Source organism: Salvelinus fontinalis, chromosome 13 (assembly GCF_029448725.1).
Source record: "Salvelinus fontinalis isolate EN_2023a chromosome 13, ASM2944872v1, whole genome shotgun sequence".
In the NCBI taxonomy this organism is placed as follows: Eukaryota; Metazoa; Chordata; class Actinopteri; order Salmoniformes; family Salmonidae; genus Salvelinus; species Salvelinus fontinalis.
Genome location: NC_074677.1, coordinates 53,072,042 through 53,095,247, shown reverse-complemented (window position 1 = coordinate 53,095,247; position 23,206 = coordinate 53,072,042). Strand labels below are relative to the sequence as shown.

At 41.7% G+C, this 23,206-nt stretch overlaps 1 protein-coding gene across 2 annotated transcripts; it reads right to left on the bottom strand.

The window, feature by feature from the left end:
- Positions 1–1,747: 1,747 nt before the first annotated feature.
- Positions 1,748–22,777, bottom strand: prdx4 (peroxiredoxin 4). 2 transcript variants are annotated; one of them, XM_055943442.1, is made up of 7 exons: positions 22,719–22,777; positions 4,744–4,861; positions 3,119–3,235; positions 2,910–3,032; positions 2,634–2,764; positions 2,435–2,469; positions 1,748–1,798 (listed from the first exon to the last, which is right to left on the bottom strand). In XM_055943442.1, exons 1-7 carry the CDS (start codon positions 22,744–22,746, stop codon positions 1,748–1,750), a joined length of 603 nt encoding a protein of 200 aa, XP_055799417.1. In that variant the 5' UTR covers positions 22,747–22,777. The 2 variants fall into 2 exon arrangements, with proteins under 2 accessions (XP_055799417.1, XP_055799416.1); XM_055943441.1 differs by lacking the exon at positions 22,719–22,777 and adding an exon at positions 10,773–11,080.
- Positions 22,778–23,206: the final 429 nt, after the last annotated feature.

The following is a 23,206-nucleotide window of genomic DNA, read 5'->3' as shown; positions in this document are numbered from 1 at the left end:
TCCATTCCGTTTCTTTTTTTATCCTGAAAACTCCCCAGTTCTTAACAATTACAAGCATACCCATAACATGATTCAGACACCACTATTCTTGACAATATGGACAGTGGTACTCAGTAATGTGTTGTATTGGATTTGCCTTAAACATAACACGTTGCATTCAGGACTAAAAGTGAATTGCTTTGCCACATTTTTGCAGTATTACCTTTTTGCAAACAGCATGCTCGTTTTGGAATATTTTGTGTTCGTACAGGCTTCCTTCTTTCCACTCTGTCAATTAGGTTATTATTGTAACTCCAATGTTGTTGATCCAGCCTCAGTTTTCTATCACAGCCTTTCAACTCCATATCTGTTTTAAAGTCACCATTGGCCTCATAGTGGCCTCATGGTGTATACCCGAGCGGTTTTCTTCCTCTCCGGCAACAGTTAGGAAGAACACCTGTATCTTTGTAATAACTTCACCATGCTCAAAGGGATATTCAATGTCTGCTTTTATTGTTCCCCGTCTTCCAATAGGTGCCATTGGTGAGGCATTGGAAAATCTCCCTGGTCTTTGTGGTTGAATCTGTGTTTGAAATTCACTGCTCGACTGAGGGACCTTACAGATAATTGTATGTGCGGGGTACAGGGAAGAGGTTGTCATTAAGTCATGTTAAACACTTATTACACAGTAAGTCCATGCAACTTATGTGACTTGTTATGCAAATTTACAAAAACGTTCCACTTCTACATTATGGGGTATTGTGTGTAGGCAAGTGCCAAAAAAAAAAGCTATTTAATCCATTTTAAATTCAGGCTGTAACAACAATGTGGAAAAGGTCAAGGGGTGTGAACACTTTCTGAAGGCACTGTACTTTGTCATGCCTGCACCTTTTATGTTATGTGTTCCTAATGTTTCCCCTTTTGTATCTCCCTTCCAGACCGCCTCATCCTTGTTATCCACAGCCAATCCTATCTCCAAGGCCTTATAAGCCACATCCTTCCTATCCAACCTAGAGGCCTTACAAGCCCAAATCCTAACCTCCATCCAAACCTACCCCTAAACCTGTATTCCCCATCTCATCATTGCATTCTGACTGATGCGCCATGGTGGCAGCAACAGTCCTGAACCTAGCTTACGGTCCACCCTAGTCCTTTCCTTCAGTGCACGTCCATCATATTGAGGAGGGTAGCAGGGTAGTCTAGTGGTTAGAGCGTTGGGTGAGTAACCGAAAGGTTGCAAGTTCGAATCCCTGTGAGTTGACAAGGTACAAAATCTGTCGTTCTGCCCCCTGAACAAGGCAGTTAACCCACTGTTCCTAGGCCGTCATTGAAAATAAGAATTTGTTCTTAACTGACTTGGCTAGTTAAATAAAGGTAAAGGTAAAATAAAAATGAAATATTCTAGACCCTTCCATAGGAATGTGCGTAAACTTTCAATGAGCCAAGCGACAAGTTTATAGACTTCTCTGTTCTGGTGTGTCAGTCCACTGGAGTGGGGCAAATTTGGGATGCTCAAAGCACTTAAAAGGTATTTCAATACAAGCACCATCTAGTGCCTCCCATTTAGGAGAGTGTGACTGCCATTTCTAAGAGACTTCGTCGTAGTTCCTGGCCTGTTTCTCATCTCAAAGGTCACCAGTTTTACTCAGATCGCTAGATGAGATTGAATTAGATTAGCCAAATATGGCTCGACATTGCTAAAAACATAAACAGACACCAGATTATCAAAACTGTTTTTATTCTGAGCTTTAACCAAAGTGTTAGAGGTTCAGTTCAGCTTGTCAAAGTACTTGAGTTTGCCCGCTGGGTCTGGGATTATCTGTGAAGAGTAATACATTGAATTAGTGCACAAGCAATTGTCTAAGAATATCCTATCAAATCAAATGTATTTTAAAAGCCCTTTTTACGTCAGCAGGTGTCACAAAGTGCTTATACAGAAACCCGGCCTAAAACCCCAAACAGCAAGTAATGCAGAATCACGGTGGCTAGGAAAAACTCCCTAGAGAGGCAGGGACCTAGGAAGAAACCTAGAGAGGAACCAGGCTCTGAGGGGTGGCCAGTCCTCTTCTGGCTGTGCCGGGCGGAGATTATAAATATAATCTCATGCATGCACTCACTTAAAGCGGCAGTCAGCAGTTGAAACAATAAAGCGTATTCCCCGACCCCGTTTCGGGAAAAAGATGAGGGTGGAGAAATGTAACCACTCAAATTCATAGACAGACCTATGGGGATGCAAGGATTGACCATCCATGTTTATAGTTTTAACCATGTTGAGGCTATATAGTGTTTGTTACCAAACATTGGAATAAAAGAAGCTTATATTTTCAGGTTCTGATGGGGTATGGCAGTTTAACTAAGCTCATGAGGCATTTAGTTATTCCTCAAGAATCAATGGGTACAAATTGATACAGCAACTGCTGATTGCCCCTTTAACCACACACAGTATGAAACTCACTGTGTCACTGCCGGGCTTCCATCCTGCTGGGCACACTGCAAAAAAAAGAAATATTTTTTAATTCACACAAGCTGTAAAAAATGTAAAAAGACAACCACAGATAATGACATCGCAACCACAGATAATGACGTGTTTATCGGTATTATCTGAGACTGTTATGTGGTGAGACTGAATTTGGAGGCTGAGGAGTGAACCGTACCTTCGCCGTGTTTGTCAGTATACTGGAAGGCTTGGACAAGCCGCAGAGTCTCGTCTACAGAGCGCCCCACGGGGAGGTCATTCATGGTGATCTGCCTCAGGACGCCCTTGTCATCGATGATGAACAGGCCCCTGAGGCAGACAATGAAAACAATGAGAAGTTCGGTTCAGTTTCAAACAGCATGACTTTAAACTTCATGAACTTTTTTTATGATAGTAGTACTAGTAATCTTCTTTTGAAGTAGCTTCTACCCCCGTGAGCAAGTGTATACTGTACCTGAGTGCGTGTCCTGCGTCCTCCAGGAAGACTCCATAGTCTTTGGAAATCTGGTGTGTGAGGTCAGACAGCAGAGGGATTTTCATTGGTCCAAGTCCACCCTGCTTCCTGGGTGTGTTGATCCTGTTAACAAAGCCGGGGGGAGAAAAAAAACTCTGAAATTAAAGTCCAAGCACCTCTGAAGAGGGGTGTGATGCTTGTAATCTTACCATGCCAGATGCGTGAATTGTGAGTCGACAGAGCAGGCAACAACCTCAGCATTGATGGCACGGAACTCGTGCACACGATCACTGAACGCAATAATCTCAGTCGGGCAGACAAACGTGCTGCAGGTACACAGAGTTGGTGTCATCAGAATAACACATAGCCAACAACATTATTACTTTACCAAAGCATACTGGATTTTAATTAAGTCACTGGTTCTAAAATACAGCAAAAATCTGTATAACAGTTACTACAGTTTAGATTTTACACTACTAAGATTTTTTTCTCTCTCCCTGAATCTCCATATAAAAATCTGATGATTTGGATTGCTATTTTATATTTCTTCATCCTGGCACGTTACTAAAATCACTTTAATACCCAGACAAAATCATGCAATCTTTACCATACCGTCTTTATACTGCCTATTCTTTATATCTGAAAGGGGAAGCCAATAACAAACCCAGTACAATAAATTCAGAAGACAGACCTAAGCACGATTGCACTATTAAGCTCTGCCAATGGCTTGGAAAACCCAGCAGTAAAAAATTTCAGGCATTGGGACAATGCTTTTAATTCTTGTATTCTTTTCATTTAAATGCATGTAGTTCGGTCCTTAAGCTGTTCTTGTACATTAATGTTCTGTCTGTCATGTGTGTGAACCCAAGGAAGAGTAGCTGCTGCGTGAGCAACAGCTAATGGGGATTCTAATAAATAATTTACATTTTTGTTGCTTGATTAATTTCACCAGTCATTTCTCCTTGCACGTTTAGCTCCAATTATTTAGATAACTTATTTTTTAAATAGTAGCACTAGGCAGTTAGAGAGTACATTTGCTAGCAAGCTATCAATGTGCATAATATGGAGAGGGTACGAAAAAAAGATTAAATGTGGATCTGCAATCTTTTTTAAGCAAAAAAGCCATTCATTTTTTTTTTTTCAAATCACATTCATCCAGGTCAGACATTTGATTTCAATACACGATCGGAAAGAGCAAATTCGAAGGTTTCTAAAGCACCTAAAAGCGACGAGGGCATGGGCTCGGTTTCAAAATATCACTTTTTTTATAGATTAACAGCGGGTCCACACGTTCCCGCAACACTCAAGTTGTTTGGGAAAAAATATTTATATTTTATTCTTACTATAAAATGTTGTGTTGACTGATCTGGGCAGGGGAATGTAATTGTGTCTTGTTTGTTTAATGAACTATTGATTTCATTTGCATGGTGCAGCCACAGCCTATAGCCTAGGCTGCATAGACGAGTAACATAAAACTCAAAATATGCTATTCTATTGAAATACATTTTCTTAGTATTATAATGTTTCTTAAGATCTGCCTAAACTTATTAATAATGGATTTCTTTGTGATGGTATATAGTCAATGGATTTATTCAAATAGACACATCCGCCGGCTGCGCAACGGGATGTAGCCTGTAAAATGCGTATACCGACAAGTGGTAAAAATGGGACTGTTTGAAAGGGGGGGGTCATATAAAACTTTTTTTTTTTTTAATGATGTCTGAAATACGTGTAACAAAGTAAAATAAACAAACAAACACATTTTATGACAGTAGCAAAGAACACTATAAAGAGGATTGTTTTAGGATGAAGGTCAGTAAGAGATAGTACTCACAAGTCCAGGGGGTAGAAGAAGAAGACTAGGTATTTCCCTTTGTAGTCCGACAGTTTGAGCTCTTTAAACTCGCCATCGATGACAGCTGATCCCTCAAAGTAAGGTGCAGGCTTTGAAACTGCAAAAAGAACAAATAACAAAAACACATTTGATGACAGTTCAAAGCACGAGCAAGCAAGTTATTTGCTGATCACATTTTAGGGAAAAATCCATCAGAATAGACTTCCTGCGGTGTATCCCCAATGTTGTTACCAACACACCATTATTTAGTGTGCTTGGTCAACAATGAATAGTATTTGTTCATAGTTGGTGAGCAGTGTGCAGGTAGGCCTATGGCTCAGGGCAGGCTTGGAGCACACATAGCTTTCGTTCAACAAAGAGGGCTCCCTCTACGTCAATGATCCTTGCTTGCAATACGGTTTTGGAAACCTTTGGAAGTTTACTTCCATATCGGCTAATTGAGACATAAAACAAAAAGGTAAAATTACTACAACCCCCACACGGCCATATTTCCATGTTACGGACTGTAGACGGAAGAGAGGCGACCACTTGTTCTAATTAGCCTAGCTACCCGAACGCCAGAAAAGTGTTGTAACTGAGAAGTACTGTCGGCTGCAACTGTTAAAACTTCTTGTCAATAGGGGGGCGCTATTTTCACTTTGGAAAAAATCGTGCCCAAATTAAACTGCCTCGTACTCTATTCTAGATCATACAATATGCATATTATTATTACTATTGGATAGAAAACACTCAAGTTTCTAAAACTGTTTGAATTATATCTGTGAGTAAAACAGAACTCATTTTGCAGCAAACTTCCATCCAGGAAGTGAAAAATCTGAAAACGAGGCTCTGTTCCAGGGCCTGCCTATTCAACTGGCTTATATTTATCGATATACATGCACTTCATACGCCTTCCACTAGATGTCAACAGGCAGTGGAAGGTGGAATGGGGTGTCTAGCTTGATCTGAGGTCGAACAAGAGCTTTTGGAGAGGCAGGTCAGGAATTTCCTTTCTCTACCTAGGTGCGCGAAGCACCTCCATATTGTCTTCTGATAAGCGTTCGGTATACACGGCTAATATCTCCGGCTCTGATTTTATTTGAGACGTGATAATAACTTCGTAAAGTATGTTTTTTCAACCGAGTTTATCAGATTATTCAACGTTTATTGGGACTTGGAGTTTTCCGTTCTTTGCGTCGAGAGAAACTGGGAACGTCATCAACATTGGCTAGCATTGTGGCGCGAATTCGACAGGAGAAAAGGACATTCTAAAACCAAACAACGATTTATTCTGGAAATAGGACTCCTTGTACAAGATTCTGATGGAAGCTCAGCAAAAGAAAGAACAATATGTTCTTTCGTATTTCTGTGGAAAATGTTATTTCTATTCTCCGCCGTTTTGGCGGGCGCTGTCTCGCAAGCTGTTTGTTATGGTAAAGTTATTTTTTTAAATCTAACATGGCGGTTGCATTAAGAACCAGTGTATCTTTCATTTGCCATACAACAAGTATTTTTTAGTAAAGTTTATGATGAGTTCTTTGGTCAGATTAGGTGAGTGTCCAAAATAGCTCCTGACATTCTGGGGAAATGTTGCTACATTTTCACAATGTATAACCACGGTTTGCAGCTCTAAATATGCACATTTTCGAACAAAACATAAGTGTATTGTATAACCTGATGTTATAAGACTGTCATCTGATGAAGTTGTTCAAGGTTAGTGATTAATTGTATATCTTTTGCTGGTTTTTGCGAATGCCATCTATGCGGTGAATAAATGCGGTTGTGTGTTTGGCTATTGTGGTAAGCTAATATAATGCTATATTGTGTTTGCTGTAAAACACTTAAAAATCGGAAATATTGGCTGGATTCACAAGATGTCTATCTTTCATTTGCTGTACACCATGTATTTTCCATAAATGTTTTATGATGAGTATTTAGGTATTTCACGTTGCTCTCTGTAATTATTCTGGCTGCTTTGGTGATTTTTTGATGGTAGCTGCAATGTAAAACTATGATTTATACCTCAAATATGCACATTTTCGAACAAAACATACATTTATTGTATAACATGTTATAAGACTGTCATCTGATGAAGTTGTTTCTTGGTTAGTGACTAATTATATCTCTATTTGGTCGGTTTTGTGATAGCTACCTATGCGGTAGAAACATATTGAAAATATGCGGTTGAGTCTTTGGCTATTGTGGTTAGCTAATAGAAATGCATAGTGTTTTCGCTGTAAAACATTTTAAAAATCGGAAATGGCTGGATTCACAAGATGTTTCTTTCATTTGCTGTATTGGACTTGTGATTTCATGAAAATTATATTATATGATATCCCTGTCCCGTTAGGCTAGGCTATGCTAGTCAGCTTTTTTGATGAGGATGCTCCCGGATCCGGGATGGGTATTACTGAAAGGTTAAAACAGTGAGTGTATATTTTGCATTAGTAAAATTATTTTAATGTGATATGAAAGTAGAGGGCTTTTAATGTTTCTATAACCGTATTTGGCGGTTTTGGCTGCCAGAGTCAGTTTACCTCTGAACATATATGGTCCTTGGACGTTAAAGGAGTAGGTTACCCATGTAACCAATGTGAAATGGCTAGCTAGTTAGCGGTACGCGCTAGTAGTAGTGTTTATTTCGTGACGTCATACACTCTGAAACCTTGAAGTAGTTGTTTCCCTTGCTCTGCAAGGACTGCGGCTTTTGTGGAGCGATAGGTAACGATGCTTTGTGGGTGACTTGTTGATGTGTTCAGAGGGTCTGGTTCGAGGTTCCGGCAAAGGAGAGGGACAGAAGCAATACTGTTACACCTACACATCTTAACAGTACTTCTTGGGATAGGGCACAACTGGCTACCTCATGGGGTGCATCCTGGAAGTGGCCTCCTTATACTCTCTCCACTGCTGGTTGGAAAACAGAGAACAAATGTGAAAGCGATAGGGAAGGTACCAGCCGGGAATTTAATTTCACCTGCCTTTTTAAATGAATGCAGATAAAGAAAGCGCAGACTCGATGAGAGGAAGCCACTTAACATAACACTGACTGAGATGCATCCATTGGGATTGTATGGTGCAGCAGCTGTTATTGCTAGGGTCCTCCTGTCTGGGTCCTTGAGACAGTAGTTGGAGTAGCCAGCATATTCTGACCCTACCGTTACGCTTGTTTATACTGAGCTGCACTGGGGTCGAAACACAATCATGGTTAGATTAAGACACTGCAGCGCCAGATCAAACTACGTTTTCAGAATTTAGGCTTCGATATCAATACCAGCTTAGTATAATGATAATCAACACCATAGCGATACCACTGTGAAAAAATAACTTAGTCAAATATACAGCACTGTTATTGTATGAAACACATCGTCAACTCGCCATCTGGACTGCTAGGCCAATGGGTGTGCAGGCTTTTGATCCAGCACTGCTCAAACACACCGGACTCAGCTTAACAAGGTCCTGTTAAGTAGTTGATTTGTCAAATCTGGTGTGTTAAGATTGGGGCTCGAACAAAAAAAGTGAACCCACCCTGCAGCTCTCCTGGACCTATTATGCTGTACCATTTGAACATTAGCCTAAAACCAAAAAAGGTATCAAATGGCTATACTTCGAAGCAAGGTAGCTAAGCGGTTGAGTAGGGCTCTAGACTTACAAATAAGACATGAAAGAAGTAATGGAAAGCCTAAATAAGTTCAGGAGTAAAAATATGCTTAACCAGTCACATAATAAGTTGCATGGACACAGTGTGCAATAGTGTTTAAAATTATTTTTGAATGACTACCTCATCTCTGTATCCCACATATACAGGTAATTAACTCAAAGGGCACCTATTGGTAGATAAAATAAAGCAGACATTGAATATCCCTTTGAGCATGGTGAAGTTATTCATTACACTTTGGATGTTGTATCAATACACCAGTCACTACAAAGACACAGGCATCCTTCCTAAATCAGTTGCCGGAGAAGAAGGAAACTGCTCAGGGATTTCACCATGAGGCCAATGGTGACTTTAGAACAGTTACAGAGTTTAATGGCTGTGATAGGAGAAAACTAAGGATGGATCAACAACATTGTAGTTACTCCACAATACTAACCTAATTGACAGAGTGAAAAGGAGGAAGTCTGTACAAAATATTCCAAAACATGCATGCTGTTTGCAACAAGGCACGAAAGTAATACTGCAAGAAAATATGTCAAAACAATTAACTTTTTGTCCCGAATACAAAGTTTTATATTTGAGGCAAATCCAATACATTACTGAGTACCAATCATCATATTTTCAAGCATAGTGGTGGCTGCATCACGTTATTGGTATGCTTGTACTCGTTATGGACTGGGGAGTTTTTCAGGATAAAAAAACCCCAGAATGGAGCCAAGCACAGGCAAAATCCTAGAGGAAAACTTGGTTCAGTCTGCTTTCCACCACTGGGAGATGAATTCACCTTTCGGCAGGGCAATAACCGAAAACACAAGACCAAATCTACTCTGGAGTTGCTTACCAAGAAGACAGAGAATGTTCCGGAGTGGCCGAGTTACAGTTTTGACTTAAATCTGCTTGAAAATCAATGGCAAGACTTGATCTAGCAATAATCAACTTGACAGAGCAGAGCATGAATACTTTCTGAAGGCACCGTAGGTTACCACTGCAAATGGCGCATTCTGCTCCGTTGACGCATCATCTCAACTACATACTGCGTTTGTAAAGTGATTTTATTTCCTCTATATTGAAAGTTCAGAAATAAATTGTTATACTCATAAAGCTGAGACCCGCAATTATACTCTGAAATGTTACTCAACTGTCAGTATGTTTGCGCTTCACTCCGTGTGCAAAGGGGGGACTGGGAGTAATTAGAGCCAGCAAAACGGGGACAGTGCAGATGTTTTTATTGCAGGAAGCAGGTTAATGCATATTAGTGTTGACCAAATAATGGTTTTAGAACCAAAAAGAAAAATCAGCAGCAACGTTGTGTAGCCTAATCACTGAATTTACCGACATAAACAAAATTAGTCAGAGGAGGGCAATGTCGGTAACTTTTGGTGTATCGTCCCAGCTCTAGTTAAGTGTTGTTAATCAAGTTGTATAGGCTTCCTTGCTCTCTCCTCTGGCAATGGCCGACTCTCAAACTCACTTGATGTGCACACACAGAGGCACACATGTGGATAGCTCTCTAACATCTTAAAAAAAGTGTACCTGAAGAATTATTTGATGTTCAATCTTTTTCCGTGGTGGAAACAATTAAGCAGCGGCACAATATAACGTTAACACTATAGTCATCTCCGTCACATTTTTTAAGACATTGAAAACCTAATTTAAAGACATTTTAATACTCAAGGCCTTTAAATCAGATAAATGAATGTAAGACTTTAAAGACATAGCAGACACCCTGATCTTAGTAAAATAACCAGTGGTGTATAGTCAAGGCCATATGCAAACAAAATCAAATTTATTTATCATAATTTAAATTCACAAGATAGAATGAACTTGTCAGCAATCGAGAATTGAACCTTGATTCTTGAGCTTGGACGTGACAACACAAGCTCAACATTGGCAGAAGCAACTTTCATTGATTTCAAAGGAAGCATTTCTTCAACCACTGATGACAATGCCACACCAATGGCTATAGTGTAGCAGGGCCTTTAATCTAACCATGAAGGCGTTCTGACCCCAGTGCAGCTTAGTGTAAACAAGCGTAATCGTAGGGTCGGGAACACTGCAGGCTACAGTTGGAGCCAAGTTTTGGCATGACGTGTCCAAATGTACTACTAGCTACAACTTATGAATTTGGGTCGACAAGTAAAATCTGGCATATTACAATAACGCGAATACCGATTTGATGCAAACTTCAGTTGTGAAAATGTGCAGCATAACTGGAACGGTGGCTAGCTATCTAATTGGCTGCAGGCAAACTAGTTAGCTAGCTATGTAGTTACCATTGTATTGTGGAGTAAAACATCCTCCCGTTATTAAAATAATTTAAGTCAATATGATTGCCAAGTACAACTACAGTACCGTGCAGGGGGACAATACCCACTTTTTGCCTTGCTGAGGTGCAAGGAATGATCAGAGACGGGCACACGGAAAGCCTCTCCAGGGTAGACGTGTCCTCCAGCGTAGTTGTAACACTCTTGGTCCTTTTTCCCATCAGAGCCGTCTTGGGCTGCAGTGGTAAACTTGGTGACAACACAAATTGTGCAAAACACACTTAAAATGTCCTTTATCATTTTCATATGAAGCATAACGTCCATTCCACTGTCTTGCTAAAACCACGTAGCTAGCTGCTAAGAAAGTACTGTACAGGAAGAACTACAAATCCACTTCTTCGTGTGAATTTTCGGCAGACTAGACGCTGTGTTGCGTATTGCTGCCTTTCGCAGGTCGGAATGCGGATTGCACATTTGTCACAAAAAAAGGGGCATGTGGACATTTTAAAATTGCACCACCTTCTAACCTTGCAACTTATCTATACATAGTAGCGGTGCGTCGGTAAAATCACTGGGGAAGCCAAGCCAGAAAAAAAGCCATATTACAACCTATGAGTTGTGATAATTGAATTGTTTGCTCTAGCCTGTTAGTTAATATGCCTTGAGACCGTGATATATAGGCCTAAGGCAGAGACAATAAGGCAGAATAAATTCAACTACACCTTCGTTTCATCACAAAACCGGAGAGCAACCTCTGTCCGATGAAGTCCACAAAGCATATTGCATGTAACAAACAGCATTGTCAAGCAAGTTAATGTTTGACTTTTTCAGACTACTAAACAACTATTTATTAAGAATCACTTGGAGAGTTACCGTAAGTTGCAAAGAAAACAGAAAATGCCTCCACTACCCTAGCACCATTTCAAAATCATCAAATCACATATGCTTAGTCTAATACAGTGACAACTAATAGATACCAAAAACTATTTAGTCCAATCAATGTAAGCTAAATATGATGTGGCTGTCCAGGGTTCTGATTTGTGTATGTGCGCGCGTTCGTGCAAGTAGAAAAAACATGTTGACTCATCCTACTTGTAGAGAGACACCAATGCCATCCTTCTCTCTTTCATATTGATGAAACGGTCCACGACTCTGTCATACAGTAAACACTTTAATTTGTTGTTGTCCTAGGCTACCTGGATAAAATGTTCTCACTAGCCTAACTTCCTTTTTATGGCCAACGTTAGCCTACATCTAGCTACATACCGAACTTCCATCCTCTCAGGCCAGGGGCACAATGTATGAATTTATGGTTGGATTAGAATCACCGTTATAATTATTGTCCATTACGGAGAATTAAGTAAAACCACAAGTCCAAATCCCTTTCTCCATCCATGGCTAATTTAAGGAAAGGGTCAATTTTAGCTAGCTAGCCAGCCACTGGACAACAACACAACTAGATGCAACAGTTCAAGTTGTTTCTGTCAATGACGTATTGCTCTCCATGTGATGTGATCGGAGAGAAGCCAAATCAAAACTGACTTCCCTTGAAAAAAAATTTGGGGTGTGCCAGGACTATTCACAGTTGCACTCACTCAATTTAGCTCAACGCTGATTTGCTATTATTTTATACTTTTTTAATCAAGGGAGGCCAAATGCTCGCTAGCTTCCTTCCCTTGCATTCAATGCTATGGGCGGCAACAATGTCACTCTTTTTGACCTGACAGCATCAGGTAGATGGCCTAAATTATGAAAGAGATGAAATATTAGTTATTTTATGTTTTTCTCTTGGTAAATTTTTTGGGGAAGCCTGGCTACCCTTGGCACCCCATCCCACCACTTTGGCCCTAAACAATCCTACACCAGGCTGTTGGCCGGGGGGAACCCCTTATCTCAAAACTCCCTTAGATCTTCTGCACTGAAATCTCTCAAACCCAAATATTTCTCAACTGCTGCAACTACCACATCTATCTTCTGTGATAACCGCTCCATCAGTGCAGTGCAGTTGATCACGATGGCTATAAATTCAAGAAATCCAACCTTACTAAACTCAGTCGAAACCCTCATCCCTCAAACCGTCTTCCTGACTCAAACTTTGGCAAACTATACACAGTGGTTTCTCAACCTCCACTTCACACTCCCTCTGACTATGCCCTCCTGCACACTGGAGGATATCCCTTCTACATATTGCTATCACATGTCTGAATCCTTGGCGTCTGATGCACTGTAGCAGGTTCGGAACAATTGCCCTCAACGAATAGTTAATGTACCCTAGCCTGACCTTATCAGGTAGAAACTCCATGTCGAAGCTCAACAAGACAGGGTATCCTCCATCTAACCATTTCCACCGGGTCTGCATCTTACCAAACGGCAGGCATCACAAACGCCAGGAATATTCTCGCTCATCTTTCTCATCACTGATCACTCCTTTCAGCAGCACCCTGCTCTGGAGAGCAAAGACCAACACAGGCCAAACCCTGAGAAGTGTGATGCACAGCGCCTGCTGCCTCTGGGGTGGAAGATACACAGAAATCTAAACAATTCCTCTTCTCAAAACATTGACAGATGTAACAGTTACCCGTTCGTCCTTTACTAAGCTTGAAACAATATATGGGTCAGCCAAAAAGCAGGGATCCCCTTTTTTCAAAAACGTCTCTTCAGGGCAAATGTTGGAAATCTCTACCCCCACACCTGCTGCCACAGGTAGGTCTTCATCCTGCCCTCACAATGATGCCACTTTTCTCTGATTTCTTATCTGTTTGTGCTGTGCAGTTTATGACCATTGTAATAAATGACACACCTTTTTCACATACAATATATCAGGATACCTCGGTTGCCGAGAAACTTCAGGTTACTTGCATAACCCCGGTTTTCTGATATTATGGGTGACACATTTCACTATACTAGTGGAATTCACCAGAATCTTCTAAGTAGCTCAAAGAACCAATCATACACGTCTCAGAGACAGACAGGTTGAGTGGCGAATGAGGGAGCCCCTCCCCTCATAATAAAGAGCCACCCGCCTGCCCTCCGATCATTTTTGAGCGTGCCAAACTTCCTCACACTCTTGTGAGTAGGGGAACGTGGTGAGATGTCGCACTCATAATCTCAGAGAAGAGGGGTTACACAAGTAACCTTAAATTATCTTTCAATTATTTGTTGTTTCGACATCTCACTAGTGGGATATGACCACCTCAAGTATCCCACATGCTCTCCGAAGCCAGGCAGTTTCAATGTCAACCCACAGAGGCCCTGATACGGAGGACATTATGTGCCAATAACGGAGCAGTGGCGTTTAGTCGGAAGAACCTCATAAAAGTATGAGGGATGCCAAACAAGCTGCACTGCAAATTTCCTGCAAGGAGATTCCCTTGAACAGAGCCCAAGAGGTAGCTATACCTCTGGTGGAGTGAGCCCTTAGGCCCTCCGGAGGCTGTAACCCCTCGTTATTATAGGCCAATACAATTGCTTCCACAATCCAATGAGACAACCGTTAACAAGAGAGGGGGCTCCCCTTGCAGGGAGGCACCAAGGACACAAAGAGTTGGTCACTCTTGTACAAAACTCTTCCTATCCAAGTATATGCGCAACACACGTACTGGACAAAACGGTGTAGCCGCTCCTCTTCAATTGAAAAGAAAGGCGGAGGGTGGAAAGCCACAAGCTCCAAGACCAGACAATTGTAATTGCGCTTACCTCAGGCATAAAGGCGGGATTGGGCGTAACATACGGGACCCAGAGCTTCCACAGGAGCAGCCAATGTCTTAGACCAAGAGGAAATTCCCCCCTTGGGTAGACACCTGTTTTGAAGTTCACAGGCAGGGCTACCTCATCACGTGACCATAACCACTACATTCACCCCCCTTTGACCTCCTCACTCATGAGACCACCCCACGTTGGGCAGCATTGTATGACATGGGGCATGAACCCAGAGCATCCAACGTCTTAAACCAAGAGGAAATTCACCCCTTAGGCTGCGGGCAGACACTGGGTTTGAAGTTCGCAAGGCTTCCTCATCATGTGACCATGACCGACTCATGAGCTAAATTGTGTGTAACCGGTGTGAAATGGATAGCTAGTTAGCAGGGTGCGCGCTAATAGCATTTCAATCGGTGATGTCACTCGCTCTGAGACCTTGAAGTAGTTGTTGCTCTGCAATGGCCGTGGCTTTTGTGGAGCGATGCTTCGAGGGTGACTGTTGTCAATGTGTGCAGAGGGTCCCTGGTTCGAGCCCAGGTAGGGGCGAAGAGAGGGAATGAAGCAAACCTGTTACATGGGCAACAAGGTGAACTTGGAAAAGCCATGGGCAAACTGCAGGCACGAATGGTGACTGACAGTACATGCAGCTCATTCACTCCTTTTGCAGTAAAGTTGTCTTAAAGGAGGGATATTTCATCTCCATAGTTCCAGCGGCTCAAAAGGCTGCTGTGAAATAACCTCAGGCACATTAGACTAATCCCATGATGGGGCTAAGGGCTTGGGAACTGGACGTACGCGGCGAATGATGTATATAAACCCTGGATTGCTGGCGCTATGTATTGGCCATTGAGAGGCTTTGAAGCCACTAGTCGGCCATATTGGCACTCCCCAGTAGGAGCAGTACTCCATAGGAATTAATGGAATTATTTCCATGTATTTAAGTATTTTTTTGTTGTAGTGGGGACAGTAACATTAGCACTCTAAAAAAATACTTTAAAGGAAAATGTTTTTATATTTTTTCACATTTATTATTTGTATATTTAATATAATTTAAAAGTGTGCATTAAGGTGTCTGTAATAGAATAAACGTGTCAAAAGCGAATAGACATGAATAAACGCATTTCTATATCTTCCAAAATCTACCAAGATGGCTGCGTGGTGACTTCAATACAGCGCCCCCTGTCAGTCATCCTGGGTTCATACACATCATTGGACATGCCCCCTTCATGAAACAACATAACAGGGGGTGTTTTCCCACCTTGTTCTTGTGGAAGCCTATATAACATATCGAGATAGACCTTACCATCGGAGAAAACCTTCCCTCTGTCCAAAAGGTCCTGCAAGAAGCATAACACCTCAGATTCAGAGCATCTGTTTTCAGTAGCAACACTTCTCAAAATTACACCACTTGTTTCCATACAGTGAGCGTGTAGAAGGGTGGCGCGTATCCTAGTGGTTAAGAGCATTGGTCCAGTAACTGAAATGTCACATGGTTTGATGCCATAGATACACATGGCGAGGTGTGGCTAAACATGACCATGCTCCTGAGTAGGGTATTCCCTGGACTCACATGTTAAATTGCCAACTTTTTTTGCCTACTCATAACCCGACAATGGTTGTATTCTTTTTTGTATCATTCTATAAAACATTTTGAATATGCTTGGTTGGTTGTTTAACATACTTCCATGTCACCATCAGCCAAATTAACGGTTCCAATGGACTTTCTTCAGCTAGCTAACGTTAGATAACTAACTCTTTTAAAGCTAAGATGCTAAAAAGCTGTTGTGTACCGTTTTGTTTGAATAATAGTCAAAGAAAAGACCACTAAATCAAGTTATCAACTTCCCAAGGACCAGGTTAGACGAACCTCATGGTTTCAGGCTATACCCTGCAAAGATAATGGAAATCTGTTACTCGATACATTTGTGTGTTCGGAGCACTTCATTCACAGTAAATCACTAGCTAACACTTGTTTGTATCTAACTAGCTATATGTATTGCCTGTGTAAACCTGGAGATTACACGAAGTAGGTGTTGATATCACCATAGGCTACTTTGGCAGGATTGTCTACACAACTGGTTTCCGGCAAGTTGAAAGTATACAGGCAAGCCAACAATAAACTTTTCTAAATACTTAGACCGTTCAAGGGCAGGAAAAGACTAGAAGTAGTTATGGGGCATATTTAAGACTTGAGAATTAGATCGAGCCTCCAATAAATTCTACACAGAGTACAACAGTATAATACCCATAAAACCTAGCGGTCAAACAGGGAAATGGTTCCAATCCTTTTTCCACCATACATTTTTTTTTTTTTTAATACATTTTAAATTTTTATTTAACCAGGCAAGTCAGTTATGAACATATTCTTATTTACAATAACTGCCTACCAAAAGGTCTCCTGCGGGGACGGGGGATTAAAAATATATAACAAACACCGACATCACGACAAGAGAGAACACTACATAAAGAGGGACCTAAGACAACACAGCAGGGTAGCAACACATGACATGGTAACAACACAAGATGGCAGCAGCACAGGTTACAAACATTGGGCACAGACAACAGCACAAAGGGCAAGAAGGTAGAGACAACAATACATTATGCAAAGCAGCCACAACTGTCAGTACGAGTGTCCGTGATTGAGTCTGAATGAAGAGATTGAGATAAAACTGTCCAGTTTGAGTGTTTGTTGCAGCTCGTTCCAGTCGCTAGCTGCAGCGAACTGAAAAGACAAGCAACCCAGGGATGTGTGTGCTTTGGGGACCTTTAACAGAATGTTACTGGCAGAGCGAGTGTTGTATGGATGAGGGCTGCGGTAGATCTCAGATAGGGGGGAGTGAGGCCTAAGAGGGTTTTAGAAATAAGCATCAACCAGTGGGTCTTGCGACGGGTATACAGAGATGACCAGTTTACAGAGGAGTATAGAGTGCAGTGATGTGTCCTATAAGGAGCATTGGTGGCAAATCTGATGGCCGAATGGTGAACATCTAGCTGCTCGAGAGCACCCTTATCTATAAATTACATCTCCGTAATCTAGCATGGGTAGGATGGTCATCTGAATCAGGGTTAGTTTGGCAGCTGGGGTGAAAGAGGAGCGATTACAATATAGAAAACCAAGTCTAGATTTAGATTCAACTTTAGCCTGCAGCTTTGATGTGCTGAGAAAAGGACAGTGCACCATCTAGCCATACTCCCAAGTACATGTATGAGGTGACTACCTCAAGCTCTAAATCCTCAGAGGTAGGGTTTAGAGCTATGGTCATGTTCTGTTATAATCTCCACCCGGCACAGCCAGAAGAGGACTGGCCACCCCTCATAGCCTGGTTCCTCTCTGGGTTTCGGCCTTTCTCCTAGCCCTGTGCTTCTATACCTGCATTGCTTGCGGTTTTAGGCTGGGTTTCTGTACAGCACTTTGAGATATCAGCTGATGTACGAAGGCCTATATAAATACATTTGATTTGATAGTAGTCACACCTGTGGGGAGAGTGGCATTCTTAACAAACCACATAACCTTGTTCTGAACACCTCCAAAACAAAGGTCAAGGGCAGAGAAAGATTGTTGGACACTAAGAAAGCTTTGTTGTAGAGCGTTTAACAGAAAATGTTCCATAGGGGATTATAGAAAAACTTAAAAGGGCTGTGCCATGGCGTTACGTTTTAATAACTGTAAATCTCTCTAGGACAAGGTGACTAAGCAATATAATCGCCTGTATTTACCCCCAACAAATGAAATGCTAATTAGCTGCTATTGTGACTATTACTTTATAACTACAAATGCCATGATCTGGACGAGACTGCCTAATCAAGGCAAAGGTAAGCATCTCTGGATTAACTAGCTAATGTTAACTAAATGTAGGAATTAATAAAATTGACTTCATTTCTTTAAATGGACAATTCTGTTAACTTCCTTGTGCATGTTTTAAATTGACACAATACCTGTTAGCAAAGGTGTCAGCTATCATGACACTATGCAAGACCCAAATGCAGACACAGGAGGCAGATGGTTGGAGTTTAAGATGTTTAATACATCCAAAGGGAATAGGCAAGAGAATGGTAGTGGACAGGCTAAAGGTCATAACCAGATCAGAGTCCAGGAGGTACAGAGTGGTCAGGCAGGCAGGTACAGAGCCCAAAACAGGCAAGGGTCAGAACCAGGAGGAACAGGAAAACCGCAGGTAGGCTTGGGCATACAAGATGAACAAGGAACAGAGAGACAGGAAACACAGGGATAAATACACTGGGGAAAACAAGCGACACCTGGAGGGGGTGGAGACAATAACGAGGACAGGTGAAATGGATCAGGGTGTGACAGTCAGCTAGAGATGACATATAGGAGCGTGCAGTGATTTGTAGTTTGTCACGATGTCTACTTTGATGCTAATTAGCATTTCCGAATCTGATAGTAAATAGAGCCGAATATATTGATAAAACCTTGTCCGAGAGAGATATACATGGTTATCAAAATAAACCTACCTGAAAGACACCTCCACTGTGGGGTTCTATTGCCATGGAGCAGAGAGAAAAATGTACAGTTTGATAGCTAATCTCATGCTATTCTACACATTTTTGCCATGAGACTGAGATAACATTTTGCAGTTTTACAGCTAATTTCCTGTAATTCAAAAACGTTTTGCCTTAGGATAGGAACACGTCATAAACCATCTCGGGGGGGGGACGACGATCTCCAGGACGTATGCATTTTTGTCCTTGTTGATAACTTAATAGAAAATGTCTCAAGTAAAAGTTGAGTCACCCAGTAAAGGTCTACTTGAGTAAAAGTCTTAAAGTTTTTGATTTTAAATATACTTAAATATCAATAGTAAATGTAAAAATGGAAGCACACAGGCTAGATCTTGAGGGAGCTGGAATGCTGTGAAAAAGTACATAAACAATCCCCAGACAGCACCTCCTGGAGTCAACTTAAAGCAGCCAAAGCCAAACTGAATTTGGACGATACTCGGGAGGTTAAAAAAAAAGTTATTTTTACTAAACAGAAATACCATGAGTATAGCAATAGGCAGAGTAGATTGCTTGCTTACCAATTTAAAAAAAGAGCAGTCAGAGCGTACAATCATGGCTATCCGAACAGCAGAGGACGAGGTCACATATGACCCAAAAAAGATCAATTTAACTTTTCATGATTTTTACTGCAAACTATATACCTCAGAGAGAAAACACACGGAGGCAGAACACTCCTTCCTAGAGGGAATCTCGCTACCTAAACTATCAGAGACCGACCAAGAAGATCTCAACTCCCTCTTCACTCCTGAAGAGGCCCTGGAGGCAATTACCTCCATGCCACCTAATAAGTCCCCAGTCCCAGATGGATTCCCCAGAGAGTTCTACAAAGCTTTTTGGCCCCAGCTTAGCCCTATTTTCATGCCAATGCTGGAGGGATTTTGCAAAAACGGAGTTCTCCCAGACTCAATGCACACAGCTCGCATTACAGTGTTGCTCAAAAAAGACAAGGACCCTTTATCCTGCTCGTCCTTCCAGCCCATAAGCTTGTTGGATTTCGACTACAAAATAATTACCAAATTACTCGCCAAAAGACTAAACACTCTTCTTCCCAAAATAATAAAAGCGGACCAAACTGGATTTATTAGAGACAGATACTCTTCTGATAACATTCGCCGTCTTTTTGATATTATTGATCAAGTAAACGCACAGAAGACCCCTGTCCTGCTGGCTTCACTGGATGCTGACAAGGCGTTCGAGTGGAGCTTTCTGTTCTCAGTCTTAGAAAAGTTCAATATGGGCCCAAACTTTATTAAATGGATCAAATCACTATACTCTCATCCAAATGCCATGGTGACTTCTAACAGACTGAACTCTGACAGATTCCCTTTGGGACGGGGCACAAGACAAGGGTGCTCGCTGTCCCCCCTGCTCTACTTGTTGGGGGCGGAGCCTCTGGCAGAGTTGATAAGGAGCAATTCAAGTATTATGGGTGTTTCTGCAGGCGGCCTGGGGATTTCAATACCTTGGGATCTTCATAACACCAGATCTGAATAGCCTTTTCAAGGAGAATTATCTTCCACTCCTGGATCGAATCAAGAACGATCTCCAAACCTGGATCTCCCTCCCAATTAGCTTAGTAGGAAGAATTAATGTAATCCGTATGAACATCCTCCCTAGACTGAACTATTTATTTCAGATGCTCCCATGCCATCTCCCACCTTCCTTTTTCAAAACAACTAACCAAAGCATCACCAAATTTATAAGGGGCATTAAAAAAAAAACTACGATCAAGTTCTCCACTCTATCGAAACCTGAATCTAAGGGTGGTCTTGCCCTTCCCTCCCTTCAATTGTACTACTGGTCTGCCCAAATCCGCAACATGCTAACATGGATCACGAACAGACAAGAGTCAACGTGGATTCAGATAGTGGCAATGAACAACAGGATTGGGATCTAAGCTCAATTATATTAATTAATAACTTTAGTGAAGTGGGCAACATAGCCAAAACCTTTGATTTACAGCACCCTACTAGCGTGGAGGGACTGTAAGAAATACCTGGGCATTTCCTCCCAAATATGTTCTCACTCACCTATAGTAGGTGAGTGAGAACATTTCTTGAAAAACAAGAAAACTTTAAATTGAAAACAAGAAAAAAAACAAAAAAAAAACAGACACAAGCAAAAACTCTTAAAAGAAATGTTGCAACAGCCTACACCTAAACATTATTGATTTGCCATGATGTTTGGGATGAAAACTAGACGATTTTTCAGTGTGATCAAGTGTAGGCTACGGATTACAACAGCAGCTGCATTACAGCCAATGCTCCCCGTCACCCAGGGCAGCGTAAACGAAGTGGTAATGTTATGTATTTATAGCCCATTTATTTGTCTAAATAGGCTATAAATACACCCAATATTTTCTGTAAATGTGAATGTGATCACATTTTGTTTATATTTAAACTTGCCTGGCTAGGCTACTTTGGCCTTTTCAATCACAAATTATTAGCCTACCTGGATGTAATCAAACACAACAGTGATGACAGACTGAGTTACATTTTTAATTAAAGTTGCATAGGCCTACAAGATACAAACCTGCATAAAGCAAAACCCTCACCACCACTATTAGTCATATTACAGTGCATTCAGGAAGTATTCAGAACATTTTGTTACGTTACGTCTAAAATGTATTAAATCGTTTTCCCCCCTCGTCAATCTACACACAATACCCCATTATGACAAAGCAAAAACAGTTTAGAAATGTTTGCCGATTCATAAAAATGAGAAGAAAAAAAATGGGGAAAAAACTACATTTACATAAGTATTCAGACCCTTTACTCAGTACTTTGTTGAAGCACCTTGACAGCAATTACAGCCTCGAGTCTTCTTGGGTATGACGCTACATCATTCTTCTCTGCAGATCCTCTCAAGATCTGTCAGGTTGGATGGGGAGTGTCACTGCACAGCTATTTTCAGGTCTCTCCAGAGATGTTCGATCAGGTTCAAGTCCGGGCTCTGACCAGGCCACTCAAGGACATCCAGAGACTTGTTCCGAAGCCACTCCTGCGTTGTCTTGGCTGTGTGGCCTGCCGCTGAAAAACATCCCTGCAGCATAATGCTGTCACCAACATGCTTCACCGTAGGGATGGTGCCAAGTTTCCTCAAGACGTGATGCTTGGCATTCAGGCCAAATCTTGGTTTCATCAGACCAGACAATCTTGTTTCTCATAGTCTGAGAGTCTTTACGTGCCTTTTGGCAAACTCCGAGCGGGCTGTCATGTGCATTTTAGTGAGGAGTGGCTTCTGTCTGGCCATTCTACCATAAAGCCTGATTGGTGGAGTGCTGTAGAGATGGTTGTCCTGTCAGAGAGACCATCGGGTTCTTGGTCACCTCCCTGACCAAGGCTCTTATCCCCAGATTGCTCAGTTTGGATGGGTGGCCAGCTCTAGGAAGAGTCTTGGTGGCTCCAAACTTCTTCCATTTAAGAATAAATGGAGGCCACTGTGTTCTTTGGGACCTTCAATGCTGCAGAAATGTTTCGGTACCCTTCCCCAGATCTGTGCCTTAAATGTAATCTTTTGGTTCAATCATAATGCATAATAAGCATCATCATCAAAGGGAACATATTGGGTGTATGCTGATAAACGGTAGAAAGAATGTTAATTTAGTAGACTTGTTCAGTAGCAAAAACCCTTCAATGGATGCATGACCAGGGGTCGGTCGAATGCTGCTTCCACGTGTTCGACACCCAGGAAGACGACACAGAGGGAGTTCGTGTCCTTGCCCGAAATGGTTGCCTTGCATAGGCATGGGTCTGCCTAGCTAAGCTAGCCAAGTCTACGCAGCTAGCCGTGTGACGCTAGCTACAAAGAAAAAAAGTGGTGAAGCAAATTCTTACCCGAAGCGAAAACTTTCCTTTCACTCATGTCACCCAACACAAAAGACGAGCGATGATAACCCAGCATAACCTTCACGGCACACCTGTGAACAGGAAAACAGATCAAGTCGTGCTGAGAAGAGCTAAGTAGAACTCTTCTGTAAGGAACAGAGGCGAGAATGATCAGAGGGCAGGTGGGTGGGTGTCTCTTTAGTATGAGGGGAGGGACTCCCTCATTCGCCACTCGACCTGTCTGCTCCGACAGATGAGTATGATTGGAACAGGAGGTTGGTCGCACCTTAATTGGGGACAACAGGCTTGTGGTAATGACTGCAGCAGAATAGGTGGAATGGTATCAAATACATCAAACACGCGGGTTTCCAGGTGTTTGATGCCATTCCATTTGCTCCGCTCCGTCCATTTATTATGAGTCATTCTCCTCTCAGCAGGCTCCTGTGATGATTGGTATATAATCTGCATTCACTTCATGCGCCACCCCAGAGATAACC

Bases quoted from the DNA above. Each gene is read 5' to 3' on its own strand.
- prdx4 (XM_055943441.1), bottom strand. From the start codon at position 10,986: ATGGACGTTATGCTTCATATGAAAATGATAAAGGACATTTTAAGTGTG. The intron at 4,862-10,772 runs GTGGGTATTGTC...TTCTTTTTGCAG, and splicing joins GCACCTCAGCAAGGCAAAAA to TTTCAAAGCCTGCACCTTAC. The intron at 3,033-3,118 runs GTAAGATTACAA...CTTTGTTAACAG, and splicing joins CAATTCACGCATCTGGCATG to GATCAACACACCCAGGAAGC.